The 26,846-nt window shown below is 31.4% G+C and overlaps 1 protein-coding gene across 1 annotated transcript; it reads right to left on the reverse strand.

Moving 5' to 3' along the window:
- Positions 1–382: 382 nt before the first annotated feature.
- On the reverse strand, positions 383–22,801 carry rcl1 (RNA terminal phosphate cyclase-like 1). The gene is made up of 9 exons (XM_073840693.1): positions 22,654–22,801; positions 21,376–21,447; positions 21,119–21,294; positions 19,956–20,030; positions 19,318–19,442; positions 17,315–17,440; positions 14,959–15,115; positions 5,670–5,773; positions 383–1,069 (listed from the first exon to the last, which is right to left on the reverse strand). The coding sequence occupies exons 1-9, from the start codon at positions 22,766–22,768 to the stop codon at positions 916–918; spliced, it is 1,104 nt and encodes a 367-aa protein (XP_073696794.1). The 5' UTR covers positions 22,769–22,801; the 3' UTR covers positions 383–915.
- Positions 22,802–26,846: the final 4,045 nt, after the last annotated feature.

Below are 26,846 nucleotides of genomic sequence, written 5' to 3' on the forward strand. Positions count from 1 at the left end.
AAAAATACATTCACATTATATGATTTTAAATTATTTACATTGCTTTTGTCATTTTTATTAGTATTTTTTTTTTTAAATATGTCTATAGTTTTCATTATTTTTGCTATTTTTTCATTTTTTTTTGCTTTGTTTTTTCATTAAATTTTTTTATGCTTTCATTTTTTATTTTAAATTGTAACATTTTAAGAAATAATTTTTAAAATATTATTTAAATACATACACATTAGATCATTTTAAATTATTTACATTGCTCTTGACATTTTTATTAGTCATTTTATTTATTTATTTTTGTTTGTTAAAAATATCTATATAGTTTTCATTCATTTTTAATTTCAGTTTAGTTATTTTAGTTAAAATGAAATAAGAAATAAGCTGCATTGGCTGATGGTTGTTTTTCTTTTTATTTATTATGCTTTTATTTTATTTCTATTCGAGTTTATTAACATTTCTTAAAATAATTTTAGTTCTAACCCTAATGCAGTTGACCTCAAAACTCCTGACACGAATCAAACCCATACAATTTCCATTCTGATTTCATGAAGTGGTCACATATTGCAAGCAAACACATCCTGCAAACGCTCTTGTCATTGTAGTTTGGCGTTCTGATTTATTACATGTCCAGAAATAGGATTGGGAACAGAGAAAGATTAGACGTGCAGGTCTCAATAACCCTCTGTGGGACCAAATGAAGCATAAGTTAAAGGTGCAGAAATGCAGAATGACTGGAGATGATCGAACAGCTGAGATCAGCAAAGAAACAGCACATGCATTTATTACTCACACCTCAATCTGGAAATGCACTGTGAAGCACAAAATTGCTTCTCAATTTGGTACAAAAGCAGCTGAAATACAAAAACGCTATAAAACATGGAATAGAACTAAATCTTCTTCAGTCCTAAGGAGATGCTCAAGTGTTTATTTGATGGTTTTGCTGATGTTGCTGTATCCGACTCCCACACACGTCATCAGGACCTTCTCGCCTCCTTTCTGTTCATCTTCTACAGGATTCTGTTGCTCGATCTTGAACATGATCTGAAAGAAGTCTCGGATGTGTCTCAGGAACTCGATCCTGCGTGGAAAATGGTTAAAAGATAATTTCAACAACAGTGTTGTTACCACAGTATATGAGCATGTAAGTTTCCTAAACAAGGGCTTTGCAAGTTGATTTAAATCGAATCATTTAATAATTCTTGAAACAAAAATAACAATAAAGGAAAATGATTTGAATTTAACTAGCTGGCATGGAAATAATTTATATTTAGTTTAGTTTGTTGTACGAAAATAACAAACACTGAAATAATTAATAACAAATAAAAAAATAATAATTTAAAAAACACTTTTTGTACTAAAATAAAAATGTGCAAAAAAACAAACAATGTACTAATACAACAAATGCTGAAATAAGAAAAAACACTTGATGTACTAAAATAACAAAAATGTAAATATAAATGTATATTAAAAACACCTGATATATTAAAATAACATGTACTGAAATAATAAAAACACTTGATGCACTAAAATAAAATTAATTAAAAAAACACTTGATGTATCAAAATTACAAACAATAAAATATTTAATAAAAACACTTGATGCACTAAAAAAAGTAAATAAAAACGGAAATAAATTGCACTGAAATAAAAACTAACCTAATAAACAATTAAAATCTTAATGCATTTAAATAAAATAAATATTTTTAATAAAATAAATAAAACAATATATTAAAAAATTTAATTTACATTTTTTTATCTTTTCCCCCCTCATTTTTCATTTAGTTTAACCTGATGTATTAAAATAAACACTGAAATAATTAATAAAAAACATCTGATGTACTAAAATAATTTAAAAAAAAAAAAAAAATGAAAAAAAAAAAAATTACTAAACTAAAATTACTAAATTAAAAACTTGATGTATTAAAAAAATAATTGTGGATGTTTTCTTTGTTTTTAATAATTAATAATTAAATAAATCATAGAAATATTGAATAAAATTGAATAATTACATTGTAGCTAATATAACCTACAATTATAATAAACATACACTTTAACCAGCATTAATAAAATGTAAAATTCTAATAAAAATATCAAAATGGGTTAATAGTTTAATAAAATTACTGAACTAAAATTAAAAACAACATCAGAAAACATTTTTGTTATTTGAAATAAAAGTTAAATGTTAACTGAAATAAAACCACATATTTGAAAAAATCCTTTTTCATTTAATTTAACCTGAATAATAACTGAAATATATTAAAAACATACAAATAATAAACAAATTCAAACTATTAATAAAAATGTATGACAGTATCTTAATGCTACTAAAAACACACTGATCAAAAGGCAAAATTCTGACGACTTTTTATCCATTTTCAGCACAAATGTCCTGCACTTAAATGAAGCTGGAGTCCACAGAAGTCGATCCAGCGGAGGTGAAACACGTGTTGGCACCGTCAATCTTCAGTTATCATAGTACTGTACTTGACAGGCACACAGCACCGGTACCATGATAACTGAACATGGACAATTCATGACGGCAGACAGAAAACCGCTGGATACGGACACAAACACAAAGGGAAACCAATGGCAAAAAAAGACATTTCTGGATGCCACAATATTATACACACCGGAGCTCAAAGGTTTGGGATCTGTATTTTTTATTACTGTAATTTTTAGTTTCGCTTTGTTTTGGTTTCTTAACTTTATATATTTTGTTTCATTCCTGTTCTGTTCTGAATTCCATTACGTTTAAATGATTCGTTTTGGAGTCAGGGTAACTAACTTACAGCTATGTTTATAGTGTTTATAATGTTAATACATAATAACATTTTGCTTGATTTGGTATTATTTCTGATATTACACAATGGGAAACCAATGGCAAAAAAAGACATTTCTGGATGCCACAATATTATATACACCGGAGCTCAAATGTTTGGGATCTGTACAATTTCATATTTGTGACCCTGGACCACAAAACCAGTCATAAGGTTAAATTTGACAAAACTGAGATATATACATCATATGAAAGCTCAATAAATAAGCATATTGATGTATGGTTTGTTAGGATAGGACAGTATTTGGTCGAGATACATCTATTTGAAAATCTGGAATCTAAGGGTGCAAAAAAATCAAAAAGACTGAGAAAATCACCTTTAAAGTTGTCCAAATTAGGTTCTTAACAATGCATATTACAAATCAAAAATTACATTTTGATATGTTTACAGTAGGAATTTTACAAAAAATCTTCATGGAACATGATCTTTACTTAATTTCTTAATGATTTTTGGCATAAAAGAAAAATAAAAAAATTTGACCCATGCAATGTATTTTTGGCTATTGCTACAAATATACCCCAGCGACTTAAGACTGGTTTTGTGGTCCAGGGTCACATATCATAACGTAATTATTTTGACAAATATCACGATTTTATCACGATTCTTTGTTCATGTTGGTTTTACTATTTTACAAGTTGTCTGAGCAGAATTGCCAAACTAATTTCCCAATTTTAAAACTAAAACATTACAAGGTAACAAAGTATTAAATAAAAAGAATGGCAGATATTTAGGCCAAAGTAGGCAAATATAAAAATCTTTTTTCATTATTTTATCTTTGGCATTAAAAAATAAGAACAAAGATAGGCTATATGTGACCCTGGAGCACAAAACCAGTCTTAAGTCGCTGGGGTATATTTGTAGCAATAGCCAAAAATACATTGTATGGGTCAAAATTTTCGATTTTTCTTTTATGTCAAAAATCATTAGGAAATTAAGTAAAGATCATGTTACATTAAGATTTTTTGTAAAATTCCTACTGTAAACCTATCAAATTGTAATTTTTGATTAGTAATATGCATTGTTAAGAACTTAATTTGGACAACTTTAAAGGTGATTTTCTCAGTATTTTGATTTTTTTGCACCCTCAGATTCCAGATTTTCAAATAGACGTATCTCGGCCAAATATTGTCCTATCCTAACAAACTATACATCAATAGAAAGCTTATTTATTGAGCTTTCATATGATGTATATATCTCAGTTTTGTAAAATTTAACCTTATGACTGGTTTTGTGGTCCAGGGTCACATATGTTACAAATACACATAATACACAAATAAAACAAACAGTGCTTTAATTTATCAGTCGCATTCAAGATTTCCTTTGCGTTTTGTTTTATTAGCCTACCATTACCTAAAAATAACAATTCTGTCATTTACTCACTCTCAAGATTTTGTAAGCGTAAAACATGTTAAACATAAAACTTATTCTGAATAAAGTGGGTAACCAAACAGTTGCTGGGTCTCCAGTTACTTCCATAGTATTTGATTTATTTTTTTTCTACTGTCAAAGTCTGTCATCCACATCCTTCAAAATATCTTTTGTGTTCAGCACAAGAAAAAAATGAATAGAGGTTTGGGACAACATGTGACTCAGTAATTATTTTGGTGAACTGTCCCTTTAATGGCAATCGGCAGCATGTTTAGTTCTGTCGCTTTAAGAGCTGCATGCATCTAATACTCAGATGTGCATCTGTTTTTCTCTCAAATGTTCACTTTCGCTTTAGACATAGCCAACGGTGTTTATATGTAATCCTTGAGTGTTTTTGACAGTATTAGCAAATCAGACGCCAAAGATAGCTTAGTTCAGTAATCAGGCGCTGTTTGACAGGTTTTTAGCGCATGCGCTTCAGGTTTACATGCTCATGAAAAAACAGAAGAAATAATGTTATTAAACTGGCAAGGCTTTAAAGCACATGCACATAATGTACTTTTGTGATTGGGAATAAGTGAGTGAATGCATGCCGTTGTTGTACAGTATATTGAGACAGGGGCACACAAAAAAACACTGCGATATTTTTTCAAAAGCAGATGCAGACTTTTTAGAATGTCCACAATCAAAAATACTTTTTCAAGATTCTTTGATGAATAAAAAGTTCAAAAGAACAGATTTATTCAAAATAGAAATCGTTTCTAACAATATAAGTCTTTACTATCACTTTTTATCAGTTTAACACATCCTTGCTGAATAAAAGTATTAATTTCTTTCAGAGAGAGAAAGAAAGGAAAAAACTAGTACTTCTACTTTAAATAAATGCTGTTCTTTTTAATGTTTTATTCATCAAAGAATCATTAAAAAAAAGTTTCACAGTTTGCAATATTAAGCAGCACAACTGTTTCCAACACTGAGAATAAATCAGATTAAATCACATTAGTATGATTTCTGAAGGATCATGTGACACTGAGAACTGGAGTAATGATGCTGAAAATTCAGCTTTGCATCACAGAAATAAATTATATTTTAAAGTATATTAAAATGGAAAACCACAATTTTAAATTGCATTAACATTTGACAATATTACCATTTTTTTCAGTATTTTTAATCAAATAAACACAGCCTTGATGAGCAGAAAAGTCTGTCAAAAAGCATGACAAATCTTACTGATTCCAAACTTTTGAGCCGCAGTGTACATAAAAAAAAAATATTAAATGTCGAGTATACATGTCAAATGGCACCAAGCTAATAGTAAAAGTAAAGATCATGTGGAAAAGAAACATTATATGGTGATTGTATTTTGCTTTTTAATTTCTGAATGTTTACTTGAATACTTAATACTGAAGTCAGATTCCTAAAAACACTTCATCTGCTTTTATTATTCGTTGATTGTACATATACGAGTGCTTACGTGTAGGGTGAGAGTGGTCCTAACAGCGTTTTAGACACATCTTGTTGTCCTAAAGTCATGTACAACAGAGCCAAACTCTGATTGGTTGAATCCACGCAGCCGCCCTAAGAGAGAGAACAAATAATCAAGGGGTCAAAGTAGGGTTATTATTAGGGATGTCAAAGGTATTTTGGTACCAAGCTGGTTCATAAATGTTAGAAATGTAAGGATGCAATGCAACATAGATATTCTAACAATAAATCAGCACACTGGAATGATTTCTGAATGACCATGTGACACTGAAGACTGGAGCAATGATGCTGAAAATGCAGCTTTCACAGGAATAAATTAGTTTAATAGTATGTTAAAATAGGAACCATTATTTTATACTGTAATAAATTTTTTTGTTGTTGAGCATAAGAGACTTCTTAAAAAAAACATTACAAGTCTTTCTGATCCCAAACTATTAAAAAAAGACTGATATGCAAAATAAAATCAAATAATTAAAACACAAGAGCAAAAAAAAATGCTAGTATTAATAAAAAAAAACTGGGACATGCATTTCACTAATAAGCATAACTATGCTCTCATTTAAAGAGACAGTGATGCATTTAGGAACATTACATTTGCATTTAGAATGAAAAACTAGAAAAACTTTAAACAAGCCAATGCTCATCAAAAAATGACATGCCAATACCAAAAATTTGAATAAAAAATAAAAGTAAAAATTATTTTTAAAAACACTTGATGTACTAAAATTACAAAAATGTAAATAAAAATTAATTTAAAAAAAACTTGATGTGCGAAAACAACAAACGCAAAAAAAAAAAAAAACTTGATGTACTAAACTATAAATAGAAAATTAATAAAAAACAAGATGTACTAAAATAAACACTGAAATAATTAATAAACACTTGATTTACTAAAATAACAAATGCTGAAATAATAAAAATTCATGTACTAAAATAAAACAAATTAAAAACGCATTTCACTAATAAGCATAGCTATGTTCTAATTTAAAGAGACAGTGATGCATTTAGGAACATTACATTTGCATTTAGAATGAAAAACTAGAAAAACTTCAAGTCAATGCTCACCAAGAAATTACATGCAAAATACCAAAAATGTAAATAAAAGTTACTTTTAAAAACACTTGATGTACTAAAATAACAAAAAATGTAAATAAAAATGAATTAAAAAAAAAACATTTGATGTACTAAAATAACAAACACCGAAATAATAACAAAAATGTAAATAAAAATCAATTAATAAACACCTGGGGTCCGTTCTTCGTACCTCGCTAACTCAGTTAGCTGGATTTGATTGTTGACGATTTTGCGTGATCTTGGATCGTTCAGTTCTTCGAAGCTCATCCTGGACTTGCTGTCATAGCAACAGGTGCGCAAGCTTAAACCTGCTCGGGAGCAGGTTTATTTCATGTAAACAGGATTTAGGCTGCGCTCCTAGCGGGTTATGATTGGTTGAAATGGCGAGGTCACATCTGATTGGTTAAAGAGCACGACTGACGCGGACTGACTCACGTGGGTAAAGAAAAGTATCTTGCAAGAAAGTGTATATATGACAAATTCCAAAAAATATTTGGCAGCACAACTGTTAATATTATCCAACATTGATCATTCTAATAATAAATCAGCATATTAGAATGATTCCTGAAGGATCGTGTGACACTTAAGACTGGAGTAACAGCTGATAAAAATTCAGCTTTTCATCACAGGAATAAATTCTATTTCAAAGTATGTTAAAATATATTAAAAAAACAAAAAAAAAATATTTTATTTTGTAAAAACAATTTGCAATATTACTGTTTTTTCTGTATTTTTAATCAAATAAATGCAGTCTTGATGAGCATAAGAGACGTCTTTAAAGACTATTACAAGTCTTACTGACCCCAAACTTTTGAACGGTAGTGTATAAAAATATAAATAACATATCAAGGAAAAAACATGTAACATGGGCAGCATTAACGCGTTTAATTTGTTCACTACTTTTTGCCAGCCCTCTCTCCTTGCTTTTCCAGCCTTTGCAGTATTCCCTTGCGTTTTAATTAAACTCTGAAACTCCCGAAATCCCTCAATCAAGAGTTCTTGCTCTGCTGCAGAAAAATACTGAGCGCGCTCCTTCGTCATGTTCACCGACCAATCAAAGAGTTGCCGATCAATGTTTCTACTATCGATACGTAGCCCCTTTTAAGCCACCCAGTGATCTCAAATAACTTCATCCAGCTATACTAATCATCAACAACAAGTGCGTTCGGAGAACCGGAATAGCGAGCTCATAGTTAGCGTGATGATTTGATCTTGGATGTGTCATTTGATCTTGGATGTAGTAAGCAAGGTACGAAGAACGGACCCCTGATGTACTAAAATATCAAAAATGTAAATAAAAATTGATTTAAAAAGCACTTGATGTGCTAAAATAACAAACGCTGAAATAATAAATAACAAAAATGCAAACAAATTTATTTAAAAAAACACTTGATGTACTAAAATAACAAACAATAAAATAATTAATAACAAAAATGTAAACAAAAATTAATTTAAAAAAACACATGATGTACTAAAATAACAAACAATAAAATAACAACAAAAAATAAACAAATTAATTAAAAAAACACTTGATGTACTAAAATAACAAACAATAAAATAATTAATAACAAAAACATAAACAAAAATTAATTTAAAAAACACTTGATGTACTAAAATAACAAAAATGTAAATAAAAATGAATAAAAAAAAAACACTTGATGTACTAAAATAAAAAAACGCTGAAATAAAGACTTGATGTGCTAAAATAAACACTGAAATAATAAAAAAACACTTAACTAAAATAAAATAAAAATTAATATAATAAAATAAAACAAATAAAAACATTAAATACTTGATGAAAAAAAAAAAAAAGTTTGATGCACTAAAATAACAAACTGAAACAAAAAAGTGATATACTAAAATAAAATATTAAAATACAAAAACAAAAAGGCTAGTATTAATGACTAAAAGTACTAATGACTTGTTACTTAGTTATGCATTTCATGTGCAAAATGAAATGCATTCATGAACTCAGTACATGAACTGGGACATGCAATTCACTAAAAAGCATAACTATGTTCTCATTTAAAGAGACAGTGACACATTTAGGAACATTACTACATTTGCATTTAGAATGAAAAGCTACAAAAACTTTAAACAAGTCAATGCTCACCAAGAAATGACATGCCACTATTATCCAGAAGAGACATTTACGTCCTGATAAACGGCTTGGTTTGAGCATCTAATGTTCATTTTCTGTTTAATGACGGATGAGGAACGCTCTGAAACTTTCCCATAACACCTGGTGGAAAAGTCCCAAACATTTGGCTCCATGAGCGTTAATGAAGGTGAGACTCGACCCCTGAAAACCACTCTGAGACCTCAACGCTCTCCACATGATACTCCTGTCATATGCGGCTGCACGAATCATCAAATGTAATTATGAAGCCGCACACTGAATGTCTTTGTCAAACCTGCATAACAACCGGCCTGTTTTTAAGACATGAGTTCTCCAGAAACAACCGTCTGTGCTGCTCAGAATCGGCCATATGAGACCATGAAGATCATGTTTCAGCAGAACTGTATTTATTTATTTAACACTTCATTAGCAGCAGAAAAAAGCAACTAAAAGACTCAGAAATTAGCAAGACATTTAAGATTATTATAAAACAAAATCCTAAAATACACTGAGGTGACACTTTATTAAATGCAATATATCAGTCAAAACATTGTTTTGTATATTTCGCAGAAAATTAAGCCTAATTTAGGCTCATTATGATTTTATGTATTGTGGCATTATTTTTTATGACAATTAAACACATTTTACCCTAAATTTCTCAGTAGTGCAATGTAAAAAATTATATATTTACATATTACATATTTTATCCAGGCTTATAACAGTTAACTAAAACTGAAATAACATTTAAAACCATTAAATGGACATTTTTGTTACATTAAATAAAACAAAGCTAACTGGAATAAAATATAAGAATATTTTAATTTCAGCTAACTGCCAATGTTTCTCACTGTAATATAATTTAAATTGATGTACTAAAATAGGAATGAATAACAGGTTAAAAAAAATGTATAGACATAAAAAAAAACTATGTTTTAAAGTTTATGTTTGCATACACTGTGTATATTTATTATGTATATATAAATACACACACATGTATATATTAAGGAAAAATATGCTAAATTTGTATGCAAAATAACAAATAATATAAAAGTGTTCACATACAAATATTTAAAAAAATATATACACATATATGTGTATATTTATATACACATAATAAACATAGTTTGCTTTTTGTTGGATTTACTGATCTATATTGCTCATTAAAATGAGAATATGTGACCCTGGACCACAAAACCAGTCATAAGGTTAAATTTTACAAAACTGAGATGTATACAGCTCAATAAATAAGCTTTCTATTGATATATTGTTTGTTAGGATAGGACAATATTTGGCCGAGATACATCTATTTGAAAATCTGGAATCTGAGGGTGCAAAAAAAATCAAAATACTGAGAAAATCACCTTTAAAGTTGTCCAAATTAAGTTCTTAATGCATATTACTAATCAAAAATTACATTTTGATATATTTATAGTAGGAATTTTACAAAAAATCTTCATGGAACATGATCTTAACATAATTTCCTAATGATTTTTGGCATAAAAGAAAAATCAATAATTTTGACCCATGCAGCGTGTTTTTGGCTATTGCTACAAATATACCCCAGCGACTTAAGACTGGTTTTGTGGTCCAGGGTCACAGTCTCGTCTGTTCTCTTCAGCATATTGAAAATTCAAACCTGAACAAAAATAAATGCAATTAAATGTGTTATAATTAAAGTATGAAAATTAAAATAACGGGTAATAATGAATTATGACAGAATTTTTACAGCCCTGTCCGTCAAAATGATGGGCAATGTAACAGTCTAACGCAACCTCTGATACACACACACTGCAGAATTTTGGGGTAAAATGTTTCAAATTTTCGTGAAAAAATAATGTTAGTAATGGAATTTTTCATGCAAAACAAATAAATTTTTCCTTTTGATCTCACAGTGAAATGACAGATCTTGATGAGAGTCATTCAGGTGGACACTGGCTGCGGTCAATGCTCTTGTCCCACTGACACAAACAAGGACAGGAGCGTGTCAGTGACCTTACAGCTCTGCCAAAACATTCAATACAAACAAGCCAATGCGTCATTCAGAAAACTGCCGAAAATAACCTGACTCATTCTCAAAAACACAAAAACAATATCTATGAGTGTTGGCTGATCAGTGACTGACTGATGAAAAACCCAACATCTAATATTAAAAGAGCTCATGCAGGTTGGCACTTATGCTACCGTGTTATTAACAGGATTGGGCATCAAGAACAGGTTTTATTTTACTAAAACACTCCCATGTTTTCTGCATCTCCAACATAAATTCAGTTTAATTACTGAATGATTGCTCATATTAAAATAAGAGGTTCAAAACATCCATGTCTGGTTGTAATAATTGCCTTTTTAAGCTGAGTTTTTGCACCATTAAAAATAATGACTGGTTTCAAACAGGTTTAAACACTTCACCTGTCTGCCATTGGTTGAACAAACAAGTGGCTCCGCCCCCAACAACACCGCATTGGCTGATGTGTCCTGTCAGCCCATTACAAAAACTAACAGCTAGTTTTTATAAAAATACATATTTTTAAAAATATAAAAATAAATTCATTTAAGAAATAAAAATTCTAAAAAACTTTAAGAATAACTTGCTTCTTATTGTATGTAGTGCATTGAATTATTTAGAATGTTTATATTGTTTATTGCATTTAAAAAATAATTTAAAAAATGATTAAATACATATACATAAGAACTTGCTATTATTAATAACTAAAAGTGCAAGTAACTTGCTACTATGCATTTCACAATGCAAATAAAAGAAATAAACATGAAAAATAAAATGAATAAATTAATTCATGCTTGTTTTATCTTTAGAAGTATTAAAAACTTGCGACGTAGTTATGCATTTAATGTGCAGAATATTTACATTTATTGCATTTAAAAAAATAAACAATTAATATATGGACGTAAATGTGTTATATATATAAAGAACTTGCTATTATTAATAACTAAAAGTGCAAGTAACCTGCTACTATGCATTTCACATGCAAAATATAAAATAAAATGAATCAAAAAACTAAATTCATAAAATAATAATCCAAAAATGAAAAGAACATGCTCATTTAATCTTTAAAAGTAATAACTTGCGCCTTAGCTATGCATTTTATTTGCAGAACATTTATATTACATTTAAAAAATAACTACAATTAATAAAAGGATTAAATGCATAAATATATAAAGAACTTGCTATTATTGATAACTAAAAGTGCTAGTAACTTGCATTTCACAATCAAAATAAAAGAAACAAACATGAAAAAAAATTACATTAAATAAACTAATTTATAATAAATATAAATGATAAAAATAACTTGCTTGTGTTATCACTAGACGTACTTGTGACTTAGTTATGCATTTTATGAGCTAAATAAAAAAACAAATACAATAAGATAAATAAAAAATACATAAACAAGATTATATAAAAATGCTAGCAATACAAAAAATAAAAAGAACTTGATCATATTAATAACTAAGTACGAATAATGTGCAACTTGGTCATGCAAAAATAAAAAGATAAGAAATAAACAAAAATAAAAATCATACAATAAATTATATAAAAAAGTAAAAGTACTAATAAAATGCTACTCACTTCAAGAAATGTCTTAAGTCGCTGGGATATATTTGTAGCAATAGCCAAAAATACATTGTATGGGTCAAAATTATTGTTTTTTCTTTTATGTCAAAAATCATTAGGATATTAAGTAAAGATCATGTTCCATGAAGTTTTTTGTGAAATTCTGACTATAAATATATCAAAATGTAATTTTTGATTAGTAGTATGCATTGCTAAGAACTTAATTTGGACAACTTTAAAGGGGATTTTCTCAGTATTTTGATTTTTTTGCACCCTTAGATTTCAGATTATCAAATAGATGCATCTCAGCCAAATATTGTCCTATCCTAACAAACCATACATCGATAGAAAGCTTATTTATTGAGCTTTCATTTGATGTATATATCTCAGTTTTGTCAAATTTAACCTTATGACTGGTTTTGTGGTCCAGAGTCACAAATAAGCAAAACATGAATATGGTAAAACATTAGTGATCATTTTAAAAAAAGTGCAATAAAAGCAAAACATGCTGAACATGGTACGTAAACATTTTTGCCATTAAAAACACACTAGCAAAAAATCTACAATTTGAAGACTGTAAAAGGAATCAACTCACATCATGTTTTCTAGTTTATCCAACCAGACCACAGTCAGAACTAGTCTGCATTCAGGAGTTGTTTACTACAGAGACCAACCACCAGCTATACTGATTAACCTCAACACAAACACACGCGTGCAAGTACACACACACACACACACACACACACACACACACACACACACACACACACACACAAATGCATGCATAAACACGGTGGTTGTGTGTGCAATCAGTCAGCGTCTTTAAATATTAACAGCCCTAAAGAGACGCCCTCTAACGCCCCTGAAAACACACAATCAGCCCATTTTAACTCAACTCACATGCCTCAGAGCGAGACTGGTGGCGTTTGTCTTCCCCATGTGCGCACTATGAAGGGAGCATATGCTGAGTGTTTATCTGGTGTCAGTACAGTGAGTTACAGTGGATTAGATGTTTGTAATCTCCTTTAGCAGAGCACATCTAATCGCTGCGGCCCGCCGGCTCTCTCAGCCCGCTCTCAATCACAAACTCACACTTTCTCATCCAAAAACCTACATTTTCCTAGCATGCCTCTGCACCAGGGCACTGTAAAATATCGCATCGCTTTCAATATTGGAATCAAAATGTGAGTGGGAACAAACACTTTTCAAAGTAACGGTCAGATCTTAGAATTTTTTTAGAATCTGAAACACCTCTCATCTGTGATTGGTTAAACCAATGGGTAGCCCCGCCTCCCAAGCCACCCTATTGGTTGAGTTTATAATTTTACGTAAACCATTCAAACAAAAATAATATTGATGCAGCTAGTGATACAAGAATTGCACACATCAGTTTAATTAAATTTAATTAACAATAATATGTTAAGTCTCATTTGTTAACATACAATAAAACAAAGAGCAATGTTTAAACACATATACATACATATATATATATATATATATATATATATATATATATATATATGGGATCAGTAAAATTTGTAATGCTTTTTAATGCTTTTCTGCTCATCAAGGCTGCGTTTATTTGATTGAAAATACAGAAAAAAACTGTAATATTGTGAAATGTTAATGCAATTTAAAATAGTGGTTTTCTTTTTTTAAAATACTTATTAAAATGTAATTTATTCCTGTGATGCAAAGCTGCATTTTCAACATCATTACCTCAGTCTTCAGTGTCACATGATTCTTTAGAAATCATTCTAATATACTGTGCTGCTTAATATTTTTTTTTGCACCCTGTGATTTACCTTTTGATTTCTGAAGGATCATGTGACACTGAAGACTGCAGTAATGATGCTGAAAATCCAGCTTTGCATCACAGAAATAAATTCTTTTTAAAAGTATATTCAAATAAAAAAACTGTTATTTTGAATTGCAATAATATTTCATAATATTACAGTTTTTTCTGTATTTTTAGTCAAATAAGCGCAGCCTTGATTAGCATAAGAAACTTCTTTAAAACCATTAAAAAGCCTAGTGATCCTAAACTTTTGAACAGCAGTGTATATTATATATTGTTGTAAACATTACTCGGTAGTTATATATTTTTCAATAAATCTTTATTGTATCGACTCCTGCCTATAATAGTAATTAAAAAATATATTAATAAAAAAATAATATTTATAATAATAGTTATTATTGTTATTATTCAAAATACACTTAAATTATAAATATTAAATCAAAGATATATATTTTGATATTAATAATGTAGTGTAAAATAAACAAAAATTCTGTTGAAAAATCTAAATTAGGACAAAAAAAAAATACAGAAATTTTAATCAATATTAAATGAAACTCCAAAAAAGCCAAAAACAGACCCAAATCTTTGTGTGTGTTTTGGTACGTATGGTTGTACGTATGTATGAGTAGACAAATGTGTATAATGACATGGGTACTACAACATGAACATGGTTTATGAGGACACTTCCCATGTCCTAGTGTGTATTTGGTGATGCTCACCCTATAGATCTCCTCCAGCAGTAGTTTGGCACAGTTTTTGCCCAAGTCCTCTGGCAGCACTGGATCTCCTTGACCCTGCGGCGTGGACACGACCTCAGCGCCGAGAAACGTGCCGTTCACCGTCTCTGCGACCAGCGTCAGGCCAAACCCCGGAGACCTGCACACAAAACACAGAGCATTAGTCATTTCACCATAACCGCTTACTCATTGGTTACTAGGTAGGTTGTTGCTATGGCGTATGAGGTATGGGTGGTTGCTAGGTCATTGAAGTTGGTTTTACAACTAAACCCTGCTCTAAAGCCTATGTTTATTCAAAAAAAAACTCTTAGTTATAGACAAACAGTTCAGCTTTAAAGTAGGGAGGAACCGAATGTTTGTACTGAAATTATTAAGAATAAGCAAAAAGGCTGCAGCAGCTCCTTAGCCAGTTGAGCACCACTGAAGTCCACTATATGAAGAGAAATCCTGAAATGTTTTTCCTTAAAGGATAACTATTGCCAAAATGCAACCTGGGCTGTTTTTTTTACTGTAATCAAGACAAACTTATATCTAAAAGCATAATTACGACAAACGAGCCGTTTTTGAGATTGACCGTAATTTCGTTTTGTGATCAATGGGCGGTGAATGGGAGAACTAGGGGCATATCTTTGAGCGCATCAAAATCGATATTTTTACAACACTAAGAAGGCTCGACACACCATGAAACTTTGCTCGAAGTATCGTCTGAGTCTCTACACATGAACTCCAGCATTGAGAACACTGTTTACTAAAAAGAAAGGTTTTGAACAACTCACTTTCACTGTTTGAGTTTCCGCTCGCGGCCGTCTGGCCAGTCAAGAAGTGTCCATCTCCGAATGCGAGGATGGATAGCTCCTAAAGCATATTTCCATATAAATGCACGGCTAATTCGTTGTTTTGTCGCAAGTGAAAAACAATATTAACCTTCTAGTTGTAAAAAGAGCCTCATATAAGCCTAATATTTCATCCTATGGAGTCCATTCATTCGCATTCGGAGATGGACACTTCTTGACTGGCGAGACGGCCGCGAGCGGAAACCCAAACAGTGAAAGTGAGTTGTTCAAAACCTTTCTTTTTAGTAAACTCTGTGTGCACAAACAATGTTCTCAATGCTGGAGTTCATGTGTAGAGACCCAGGCGATACTTCCAGCAAAGTTTCATGGTGTGTCGAGCCTTCTTAGTGTCGTAAAAATATCGATTTTGATGCGCTCAAAGTTATGCCCCTAGAACTCCCATTCACCGGCCATTGATCACAAAATCACGAAATCACGGTCAATCTCAAAAACGGCTCGTTTGTCGTAATTATGCTTTTAGATATAAGTTTGTCTCGTTTACAGTAAAAAAAAACAGCCCAGGTTGCATTTTGGCAATAGTTATCCTTTAAAAAAACATAACTTCTTTACGACTGAAGAAAGAAAGGCATTAACATCTCGGATGACATGGGGGTGAGTAAATTATCAGGAAATTTTTATTTTGGAAGTGATATAATCCCTTAAGCCATCAGCTAGGGTTGTGACGATGAGGAAATTTCCCCACCGGTTAATCGGCACGTGACAACACCGGTAATACCGGTATCACCCTGGGGGTGGGGGTTTGCTCTTTTTTCTGCTTTTAAATAGCTTATAAATGCGTGCGTATTATACTTTCACTTTCAGTTTTGCGGGAATTGGCAATTCGGCGTCAATTGTTTTAATGGACGACAACGAAACTACAAAAAAAAAAAACTTTGAACCCAAAATATTGCCAATTCCCGCAAAACTGAAAGTGAAAGTATAATACGCACGCATTTATAAGCTTTTGGACACTAAATAGTCCGCCATTCTATTTCTGTAAATTCGACTCCTCGTACAGATAATTAACACGGCCAATTCACCATCAGCAATCACACTCCGTATCCAAGCACTACAAGAGAATCCCTTTAAATAGCCAAGCAGTCTTACCTTCATCATCTCTTGTTTTCAGCATCCCTCTCCCTGGGCAGGGGGAGTGCCCCGGGCTCGGCCAAACATGCTTAACTTTTACGCTGTTTATTATATGTAAGCGCGAACTCCTCACGTGATAAATGAAATATGACGCATTTTAGCTATGTTCAGTTTTTAATTATATTGCATGCTCTCGTCTTAAGTAAATTATTTAGAATGATATTTTCCATTCAATTCAAATAAATATTTAATAAAAAAACGAATACTTTAAAAAAAAAATTTAAAAAGTGGAGACGGTGTCACGGTGGAAAAGTGATGTCACCGGTGTTCCGTCTTAAAACCGGTAACACCGTCAACACCGTCTATCGTGGCAAGCCTACCATCAGCTCAGACTCAGACTGACTGCAGTTACTCACTTCCCAGAGTTGGCTCCCTTCATGTGGTCGGTGTAGATGTAAATATCCGGGATGAACTTGTTCAGGACGCTCCTGGCCGAGTCCACGATCCTGTTGGCCATCTGAGGAGAAACTCGCACCGAGAATCTGACACACGCCGATCAAGGATCAACACTAAACACCAGTGATGAGAGACATCAACAAACACCACTCGAAGGCTAGATCGCACTGCTTTAAAGGAACACTCTCACTCTCATTCTCCAACTCCCCCCGAGTTAATAAGCTGAGTTTTACCGTTGTGAAATCCATTCAGCTGATCTCCTGTTCTGGCGATATCACTTTTAGCATAGCTTAGCATAGATCATTGAATCCTATTAGACCAATAGCATCGTGTTCAAAAATGACCAACGAGTTTCCATATTTGTCCTATTTACAACTTGACTCTTCTGTAGTTATATCGTGTACTAAGACCGGTGGAAATGCAAAGCTTCAATTTTCTAGGCTGATAAGATTAGGAACTACACTTTCATTTCGGCATAATAGTCAAGGAAGTTTGCTGCCGTAATAAGGCTGAAGCAGGAGCAGTAATATCACGCAGCACATGTGCAAATGCTAAACTAGCTGGGAACTCATTTCTGCTTCGGCCTTATTACAGCAGCAAACTTCCTTGACTATTACGCCGGAATGGAAGTGTAGTTCCTAATCTTATCAGCCTAGAAACTCACAGCTTTGCATTTCCACCGGTCTTAGTACACGATATAACTACAGAAGAGTCAAGTTTTAAATAGGACAAATATGGAAACTCGTTGGTCATTTTTGAACGCGATGCTATTGGTCTTATAGGATTCAATGATCTATGCTAAGCTACGCTAAAAGTGATATCGCCAGAACAGGAGAACGGCTGAATGGATTTCAAAACGGTAAAACTCAACTCATTAACTCGGGGGGAGTTGGAGAATGAGCCTATTTCCAAAAAAAGTGGAGTGTTCCTTTAATTTAGCCAGTTAATATTTAAGGGTTCATCAAAAGCTGGGGCCATACTCACGAAACATTTTAAGGCAAATAGTAGACCCTAACTCGCCAATTTAAGAGAAACTCTTAACTCCTAATTTTAATACTTCTAACTTTCCCTCTAATAGTATTTTAAAAAGTAAATTTTTGCACACTAAATATATGACCAGTGCTGGCAAAATGATTCGGAATGCATATAAATCTTAAAAACTACTATTGATTTAGCACTGAATCATTTAAGGGGAGACACTGGAGACAAAAACACTTTTTTCATGCACCTGTCAAATTTGAGATTTTGAGCTTTTCGGTTTTTCATAGTATTTTTCCAGACTAGTGAAAAGAAAACACCCAAAAGACACTGTTAAACGTTTCTTTTATAGCACTTTATCTATTTGTGTCATTAGATTTCGATTACAATGCATATTTGTAAAAGGCGAGTTTTTTCTCCTACACTGAGCCATAAATCTCCATTTCAGCAGCACTAAACTTTACATTTTCATCCCTGTCTATATTCTGGAGGTTTTTACAGGGGGATTTGTTCATATATAATTTGCTTGATTATATAGAACATTTTATTCCACCCAAAATTTTTTAAAGTGTTAAAATTTCAGTACTAGAAATGTATGCAAATTAGCGCATTTTTCATTAAATCATTTGCATTTTAGAAAACCTGTAATACAAAAAATGTTTGCAATTATCAATGTAATCAATCAACTGAGTAAGTATGGTGATGACTATTAGTTATCTATTAGGCTTTTTTTTACCCTATTCACCTGCAGTGTCTCACCTTAATGAAGAATGTGAAAATCTGTGATTTCAACCATTGTGATTTTGCCAGCACAAATCACATGTATATCCATTCCTTAGTAAAAGTTACTCGCAGCAGCTTTGTAAATTAGTTTGAAGACGAAACCCTTGTAGAGATTTGACTTGTATTGTGCTATTGTGACAACCTTACTAGAAGCATAATTCCTGGTAACCGATTTTATAATCCGATCTCAGTGAAAGGATACGCTGTGCCTCGGATCCTCTTGATTTTTCCTGGATTTGTGAGCTGAATGGGGTTCATGGTGCGGCGAACGGGACAGGTGACCAGAACCTCACCTCCTCCGGCTGGAGCCATGCCTCGCTTCACCACCTGAACACAATACAGCAACATTAATGCTTGGGGCAGATGCATTTAATGTAAATTCATTCACTGGGAAACTAATGCAGCAGGCAAATTAATAGATTTGTTGTAAAAAGCTCAGATTTAAAAAGTAACACAAAAGTAACGTAATTCATTACTTTCCATAAAAAGTAACGCAATTAGTTACTTTTTTAGGGAGTAACTCAATATTGTAACGCATTACTTCTAAAAGTAACTTCACACAAATCACAAAATCACCTTTAAAGTTGTCCAAATTAAGTTCTTAGCAGTGCATATTACTAATCAAAAATAAATGATACATTTACAGCAGGAAAATATCTTCATGGAACATGATCTTTACTTACTATCCTAATGATTTTTGGCATAAAAGAAAAAAATTATAATTTTGACCCATACAATGTATTTTTGGCTATTGCTACAAATATACCTGTGCTACTTAAGACATTTTTGGTCCAGGGTCACATGTTTATTTTTTTTGTTTGGCACACACTCCTGACAGACCTTTATTTCCAGACCATCTCCATCAATGCCAAACTTCTTCATCAAAGGAATAGCAGTGTTCTTCAGAAGATCCACCTAGAAAACATGGACAATTTATACCGATAATTAGACATCAATGTGATTACTAAAGTATTACCCCACACATGCACACTACAACAAAAGTCAACCGATACTGGATTGTGACGAAAACTAGGGAAATTAGGAAAATCTGGCTAAAAAAAGTGTTATATGAACAAAAATGTAATTTATTAAAAGATAAACAATAATGTCTTGAAAGTGAAATAAAATTATAAAAAATAAAAATAAAAAATTTAATTAAAATGAAAACATAAAAAATGTAATTGCATAATTTTTTTTAATAATAAACAGCTTCATACTTCATCACAGCCCTTTTTTCATTTTTATCATCATGAAATTTATAAATGTAACAAGAAATGGAGAAAAATATATTTCTATAGTGCTAGAAGTAAAATCAACTCAACTGTAATTTATATTTTGTTTTACAATTTTTTTTAAATGTTAGGTTTAAATATGCAAACAAGGCATTATTTAATGAAATATGCGCTAATTTGCATACATTTCTAGTACAAAAAATCTAAACACTGGATGAAGCCAGTTTCAAAATACTTGTTTATTTATATATAATGTTTTTACAGAGGGGATATTGAATTTCTCATATTGTCACTCCATAATTCAGAAAAAAATCAGAACAGACAGAAAACAATGTATTTGTTTTACAATTATGGGAGAATAAAATGTTATACAAAATCAAGAAAATCATATTTAAACAAATGCCTCTGTAAAAACCTTCAGGTTAAACAGGAATAAAAATGTAAAGTTTGGTGTAAGTGCTACTGAAGTGGAGATTTATGGCTCAGTGTTGGAGAAAAAAACTTGGTCTTTAAAAATATGTATTGTAATTGATATCTATTGACACAAATAGATAAAGTGCTATAGAAGAAACACTTTGGATGTTTTCTTTCCACTAGTCTGAAAAAAAAACACTTTATGAAACACCAAAAAGCCCAAAATCTCACAATGGACAGGTGCATGAAAAAACTGTTTTTGCCTGCAGTGTCTGCCCTTAAAGAGACAAAGTAAATCTAAAGGTGAGAGGTTTCCATCCCTGACCAGACGGCACTGATTATTGGACAAACACTCACCGATGGGTCTGTGGGGTCGTTGGTGACACCCTTCAGCACGGCTCTGAGAGGCGTCTTCATGAACGGGGCCAACAAGAGCAGAGCCTCCAGATAATATCCGATAGAGCGCTGGATGTGACACTCGTGCTCCACGGAGCCGCCGTACAGCAAACCCGGCTGATAGAACAACACCGTTCCTGTGTCCAAACACACATGCCATCAGAACCAATACACCTGTCAATCAATCAATCAATCAATCGATGTTCAGTAAAACTCACCTGTCTGGTTGATCTCGATTCTGGTGCCGTTGGTCACCTTGTCGAGGAGCCTGATGAAGCTCGCTTCAAAATCTGATCAACACAAACACATCTGATGTTTAGACGTCAATCAAATAATAAAACAGAGCAAAAACAGATGCACAGTTTGAAACACAAAAATGTAAGGTATTGTCCAAAGTTGCTGATATAAAGGCTTCTGCTTAAATGTCTGAAACCAGTTTTATAGTCAAAAATACATTTGCATATGTATTTATTTTTATTATTATTTACAAAACGATGATGTAATACAATGCTTTTAGATTGATGAGGTGTAATGGAAAGTGAAGTTAAGGGGATCATCCATTTAAGTATCAAAAAACATTTTGAAATAAATAAATAATACATTCACAATGAAGATTATTATTTTAATGTTTTAAAAATCTAGTCAAAATATGGCGACAATAACTTTGCCTGGGCTAAGAGGTCTAGAATAAATCGAAGACAAAAAAATAAATAAATAAATAAATAAATAAATAAATTGGAGTAGTATTTATTTTAGAAAATAAACTGGGCAAATAAGAATAGATTAAAAAGAGTAAAAAAAGACAAACAAATACATAAATGAGAGAATAAATAAATAGATAAATAAATACATAGGACGTGGAATAGTATTTTATTTAAAAATAAATTGGGCAAATAAGTCTGAAAAATAGAGTACAAAAAGACAAATAAAAATAAATAAATAAACAAATAAATAGGACATAGATAAGTAATTTATTTAAAAATAAATTGGGCAAAAAAAGTCTAGAATAAATAGAGTACAAAAAGACAAACAAATAAATGAGAGAATAAATAAATAAAACATGGAGTATTATTTTATTAAGAAAATAAAAAGGCAACTAAATAAGTCTAGAATACATAGAATACAAATGACAAACAAATAAATAATAAACAAACATGCAGCAGTATTTTACTTAAAAATAAAAATACATGAATAAAAACAAAATAAATAAAAAAGTAAACACACTGATGAAAGAACGCAGAAAATGCAAAGAATAAACATTTTTACAAATTTGAAGACGAAAAATCGAGAATCTGAATCAGAGAGGGAATCATAAATTGATTCTGACTCTCAAAAGTACATCACGACAATTTATGCTGTAGATAAACGATTGTGTAATGATCATGTATTTAATATAATGTATGTAAACATGTTTTGAAGCTGATGAAGAGCTGTGTTATTGACTGATTCCATACTACGTCACGTGTGTCATGTTTGATGTTGTGATAAAAACGCACCTCGCATCCCGGGATTGTCATCTTTAGATCTGATGTTTCGTATTTTCACTCGTTTTCCGCTCAGCGTGGACAACACGAGTCTCTGTCTGAAGCAGCTACAGCCCTCAAACTCCATGATGTGAGGAAACACACGTGTTTCTGCAGCGAACTCAACTCAATACGGACGCGCGACGGGAGCCCGCGAGGGACAGTCCACAAAACGCGAAAGCGAAAAGACGACGTTACATCTGATGACAACAAGAGGGCGACAACTTCCTCAGCTTGGATAAACTAGAAATTGCTTTTAATTTTGTATTTTTTTTTTTACCATGCTAAATAAACCTTATGATCAAATTAAATAATGTGAATATATATTAACATTTTAAAAAGTAATAATAATAATAATAATAATAATAATAATAATAATAATAAATAGAAACGAATTTAAAGAATAAACAAAAATAACTATTATATTCCTGAGACCCGTCCATTGACTTGTGTCCTCTGTTGTGGACCTTGTGTTTTCATGAATTTTCTTTGATTTTTTTAAGCTACTCTGTCAAGTCCTGTTGTACTGTGTAGAGGACATCCTGGGCTTTCTAGTGATATGTCATTTGATTGGCTGGCATGCTAAGAACCACTTCTTATACTGCATCCAAAATGGCCAGCATACAAACGAGCACATTTTATGGGAAGGAGAGAGATATGTAAAATTTTGCTTTTTAAATGTTTTTTTTTTTTATACTATTATTATCACATATATATTTGTTTATTAAAGTGTCAGGAACAATACTTTTAGCTTTCAAAGCGGTTAAATTGTGTTTCAAAATATCATTTTTTTAAATGTCAACTATAGTGGACACCAGGACCGTCTTAATGTAACTAATGACTGCATGTTGTAGGAGGCAGAACTGAAGCAGAGAGGATTCTTTATAAGACAGTTGAGAGAGACTCTGACTCAGATGAGGAGAGAGATGAGGATGAATTTATGAGACTTAAAGATTAACCACATGGGATCAAATGCAATATGTACATGCAAAATGACTAAAAATGCAAACTTTGTACTTGCACTTAAGTGTTCAGTAAAACTCATAACACAAAGACCTAATACATTTCTTTGGAGTTTTATTATAATTCCTATTAACTTGCATTTATTGGTGTTTCCCCATCATAATAGATTCACACCTGTGCTGCCTGCTTTTCCTGACTGTACAGATGACCCTACTGGAGTCCAACTTCACTTTTTTTCGGCTCTCTTTCAGACTAAACTGTTCCAGGAATTTCAACACAAAAGGAAAAATTTCAAATACAAAAGCAAAAAATGGCTTTTGTTTTGTTTTTGTTACATTAATGTTGAATTAATATCCCTTTACAGCCATATTCTGTACAGTTTTGTTATCTGAGTTTGGTGGACATGCTGTAAAAAAAAAACAAAAAAAAATAAATAAAAAAAAACGTAAAAACTCTAAATTGTAGAGTTTTTTTTAACACAAAGGATGTAGGAAATCACAAAAAACAACAACAACAAAAAATACACTTTTTTTCTTTGGGTCTCAGGAGGATATAATACATATTTGTACATTTATTCAAATATTTACAGATAAATATATTAAAGTGAAAAGTGACTTAATATCTATGTCATGAATATTAATGTTAGACTATTTATTTGTTTGCTGGGATTTGATTTCATTTATTTGTAAATATTAAAATGTAAGATTTTACCGTTTGGCCTTTTGAAATCCTTGCTTGGAAAAGTCACATCACATATATTACATATGCACTTTTGCGTATTTTTTTTTTCAAACATATTTTACAAAATCAAGACAAAACAGAAAAATCAAGGAAAATGATTTTAGGTATAACTCATTTATTTGTTAATCCAATGCCAGTAAAACAAGTATGACAAATAACTATAGACCTTTTGTGAATTTACAGCGAATTCAGGTTAGTGTATTTTATACATTTTATAATTGGCTAAGCAGACACATATTCACTAGTGCAGATATTTCCTAATTCTAGACTAGTACATTAAACATGCAGTGGTTTTGTCTGGCGTTGACTTTCCTTTTAATATGTCAGAAAGCTTCACTGCATTTATCAGACATACTGCATAAGGCAGGCTCTATAAATGAAACAATGTTACCACAATCATGAAGTGAAATTGCGTGAGAAATAATTGTGGTATTATAATAAGATTTCTGGAGAGACCGGTTGAGAGAAACACTGCAGTTTGGCAGAAATAACTCTGTTGTAACATGTAGAAATAAACAAATACGCATTTTATCTCACTATACAAAACAGCACATTTAAGAATGTTTTAAACAAACACTTATCGACTTTAATCTGTACCAGATAAATGCAAAAATTTCAGAGATTGGATGATACAGATGTGGCAACAAAAGTGTCGCACTCACTGAAATGGGCCTATAGATTTGAAACATTTAGAATTTTTGTTTTTTCCATTTTAATGTGAAAGTTTTAGTAATAATGTAGTGTTCTGCCATTTTTATTAGTTACTGCTTTTTAATGTCTATACAGTATTTATTTATTTTTCATGTTTAATGGTCTCACTGCATAAGAGACAAATTCACTCTTATTGTCTTTTCAAAGGTTTATTTCTTGCAAGAAAGGTCAGTCAATCAGAAACACAGGGTTTAGATGAAGCAGACACTTACACAATGTTTCATAAGCAGATAAGTAAAATAATTTTTTCTTCAACTTTGGTGCATCTCAGGATTTTACAAGACTAATCAAGAACAGTAAGTATATCCTGTAAAATATTTTTTAACAGCGCAACTAAAAAGCTTAACAATAATGAATTTAACTAACAACCTGCAAGCTAAAGAATAGCTTAAAAACACTGGCTTATTAATTATTTTAACTTTAATTTCAATTTCAAGGTTTGTAATCCTGCTCAGTTTTATGGAATGAAGAAAGCTGTGCACTACACATTACAGAATACATTATACAAAAGTATTGTACTACCAATTGATATCTATTACAAACTGGATCATTTTTGTGAAATAAACTTTAGTTAGTTGCTTTCAAATCTAAAATCCAAATCCAAATATATTAATTAGCACAAGGCCATAACCATGTCTTGAATGGTTCTTATTAATCTTAAATGGACTATTAAAGGAATCAAATAAGTAAAATATTTAAATAGGTTTATTATATAAAAAGGCCACGTGATCATGTGTCTCCAACAGGCTATAAGTATGTGCTCATTTTTGCGCTTGACATTAATTGCATTCGCCTATGTAAGTCGCAGCATGATGATAAAACATGACTTATATTAAATAATTATATCTCAATCATTTTGACATTGATGCATTAGACTATTATACATTTTGTCAAAAATTATTAATTTGTTTCATTTATTGAAAATTAAAAAAAAAAAACATTTTTTTTGCAGCTCTGTGTAGCGGTTCTTTAGCTGATGGAGATGAAATTGAGAACTTAAAGGTGCAGCTGCATTTAAAGATCCAGTTCTGCCTAAAGATGACAGTTATTTCATTATCATGTGAACTGATTACCTCTGTGAACAGAGGAAATGTAAAGCATTTTTTGCATTTTTTCATTTATTGACAAGTTGTATCTTTTGCATCTACTGAACTGCTGGCAGCACTAACATCAATAAAGATGAATAAATGCTGTCACATGTATTGCTAATGCACCTTACTGTAAACAGATCATGAGAATGACATCAATTTCTTTTTAGCTTCAAATCAAAGCATCTTAGATTGGACTGTTTTGTGTACTTGTTTGTTTGTGGGAAACACCTGATATCTAATAAATTTAGGGTTGAAAAGCATGTACATTCAATTTTGCATTGTGCTGATGCTTGTTTAATGTGTTTTTATTTCTTCAAAAGATCCAAACACCCCATGTGTATATATACAAGTGTTACCAGGTGCTCATGGATCCTGCAGACATGAATATTGCCTTCTTAAATAGCAAAGATCCTTCTGCTTTTGATCAAAAAAATCAGAAAAACACTGAAAGGTGAGCTATTTTTGTTAGTTTCGCTCTTTTTTTTTTTTTTTTTTTTCTCTATTTTTGTTAGTTTAGTTTATTTAGAATCTACAGTTACTACAGTGAATATTTCTCAAGGTTCAGTTTCTGAACAGACACAGTCTAAAAAAGTTAACACTTATAAACATAATTTTCCAGAAAAAAAAAATTTGAGGAAAATTTGGGGAAAATCAAGGCTG

Source organism: Garra rufa, chromosome 5 (assembly GCF_049309525.1).
Source record: "Garra rufa chromosome 5, GarRuf1.0, whole genome shotgun sequence".
Lineage (NCBI taxonomy): Eukaryota > Metazoa > Chordata > Actinopteri > Cypriniformes > Cyprinidae > Garra > Garra rufa.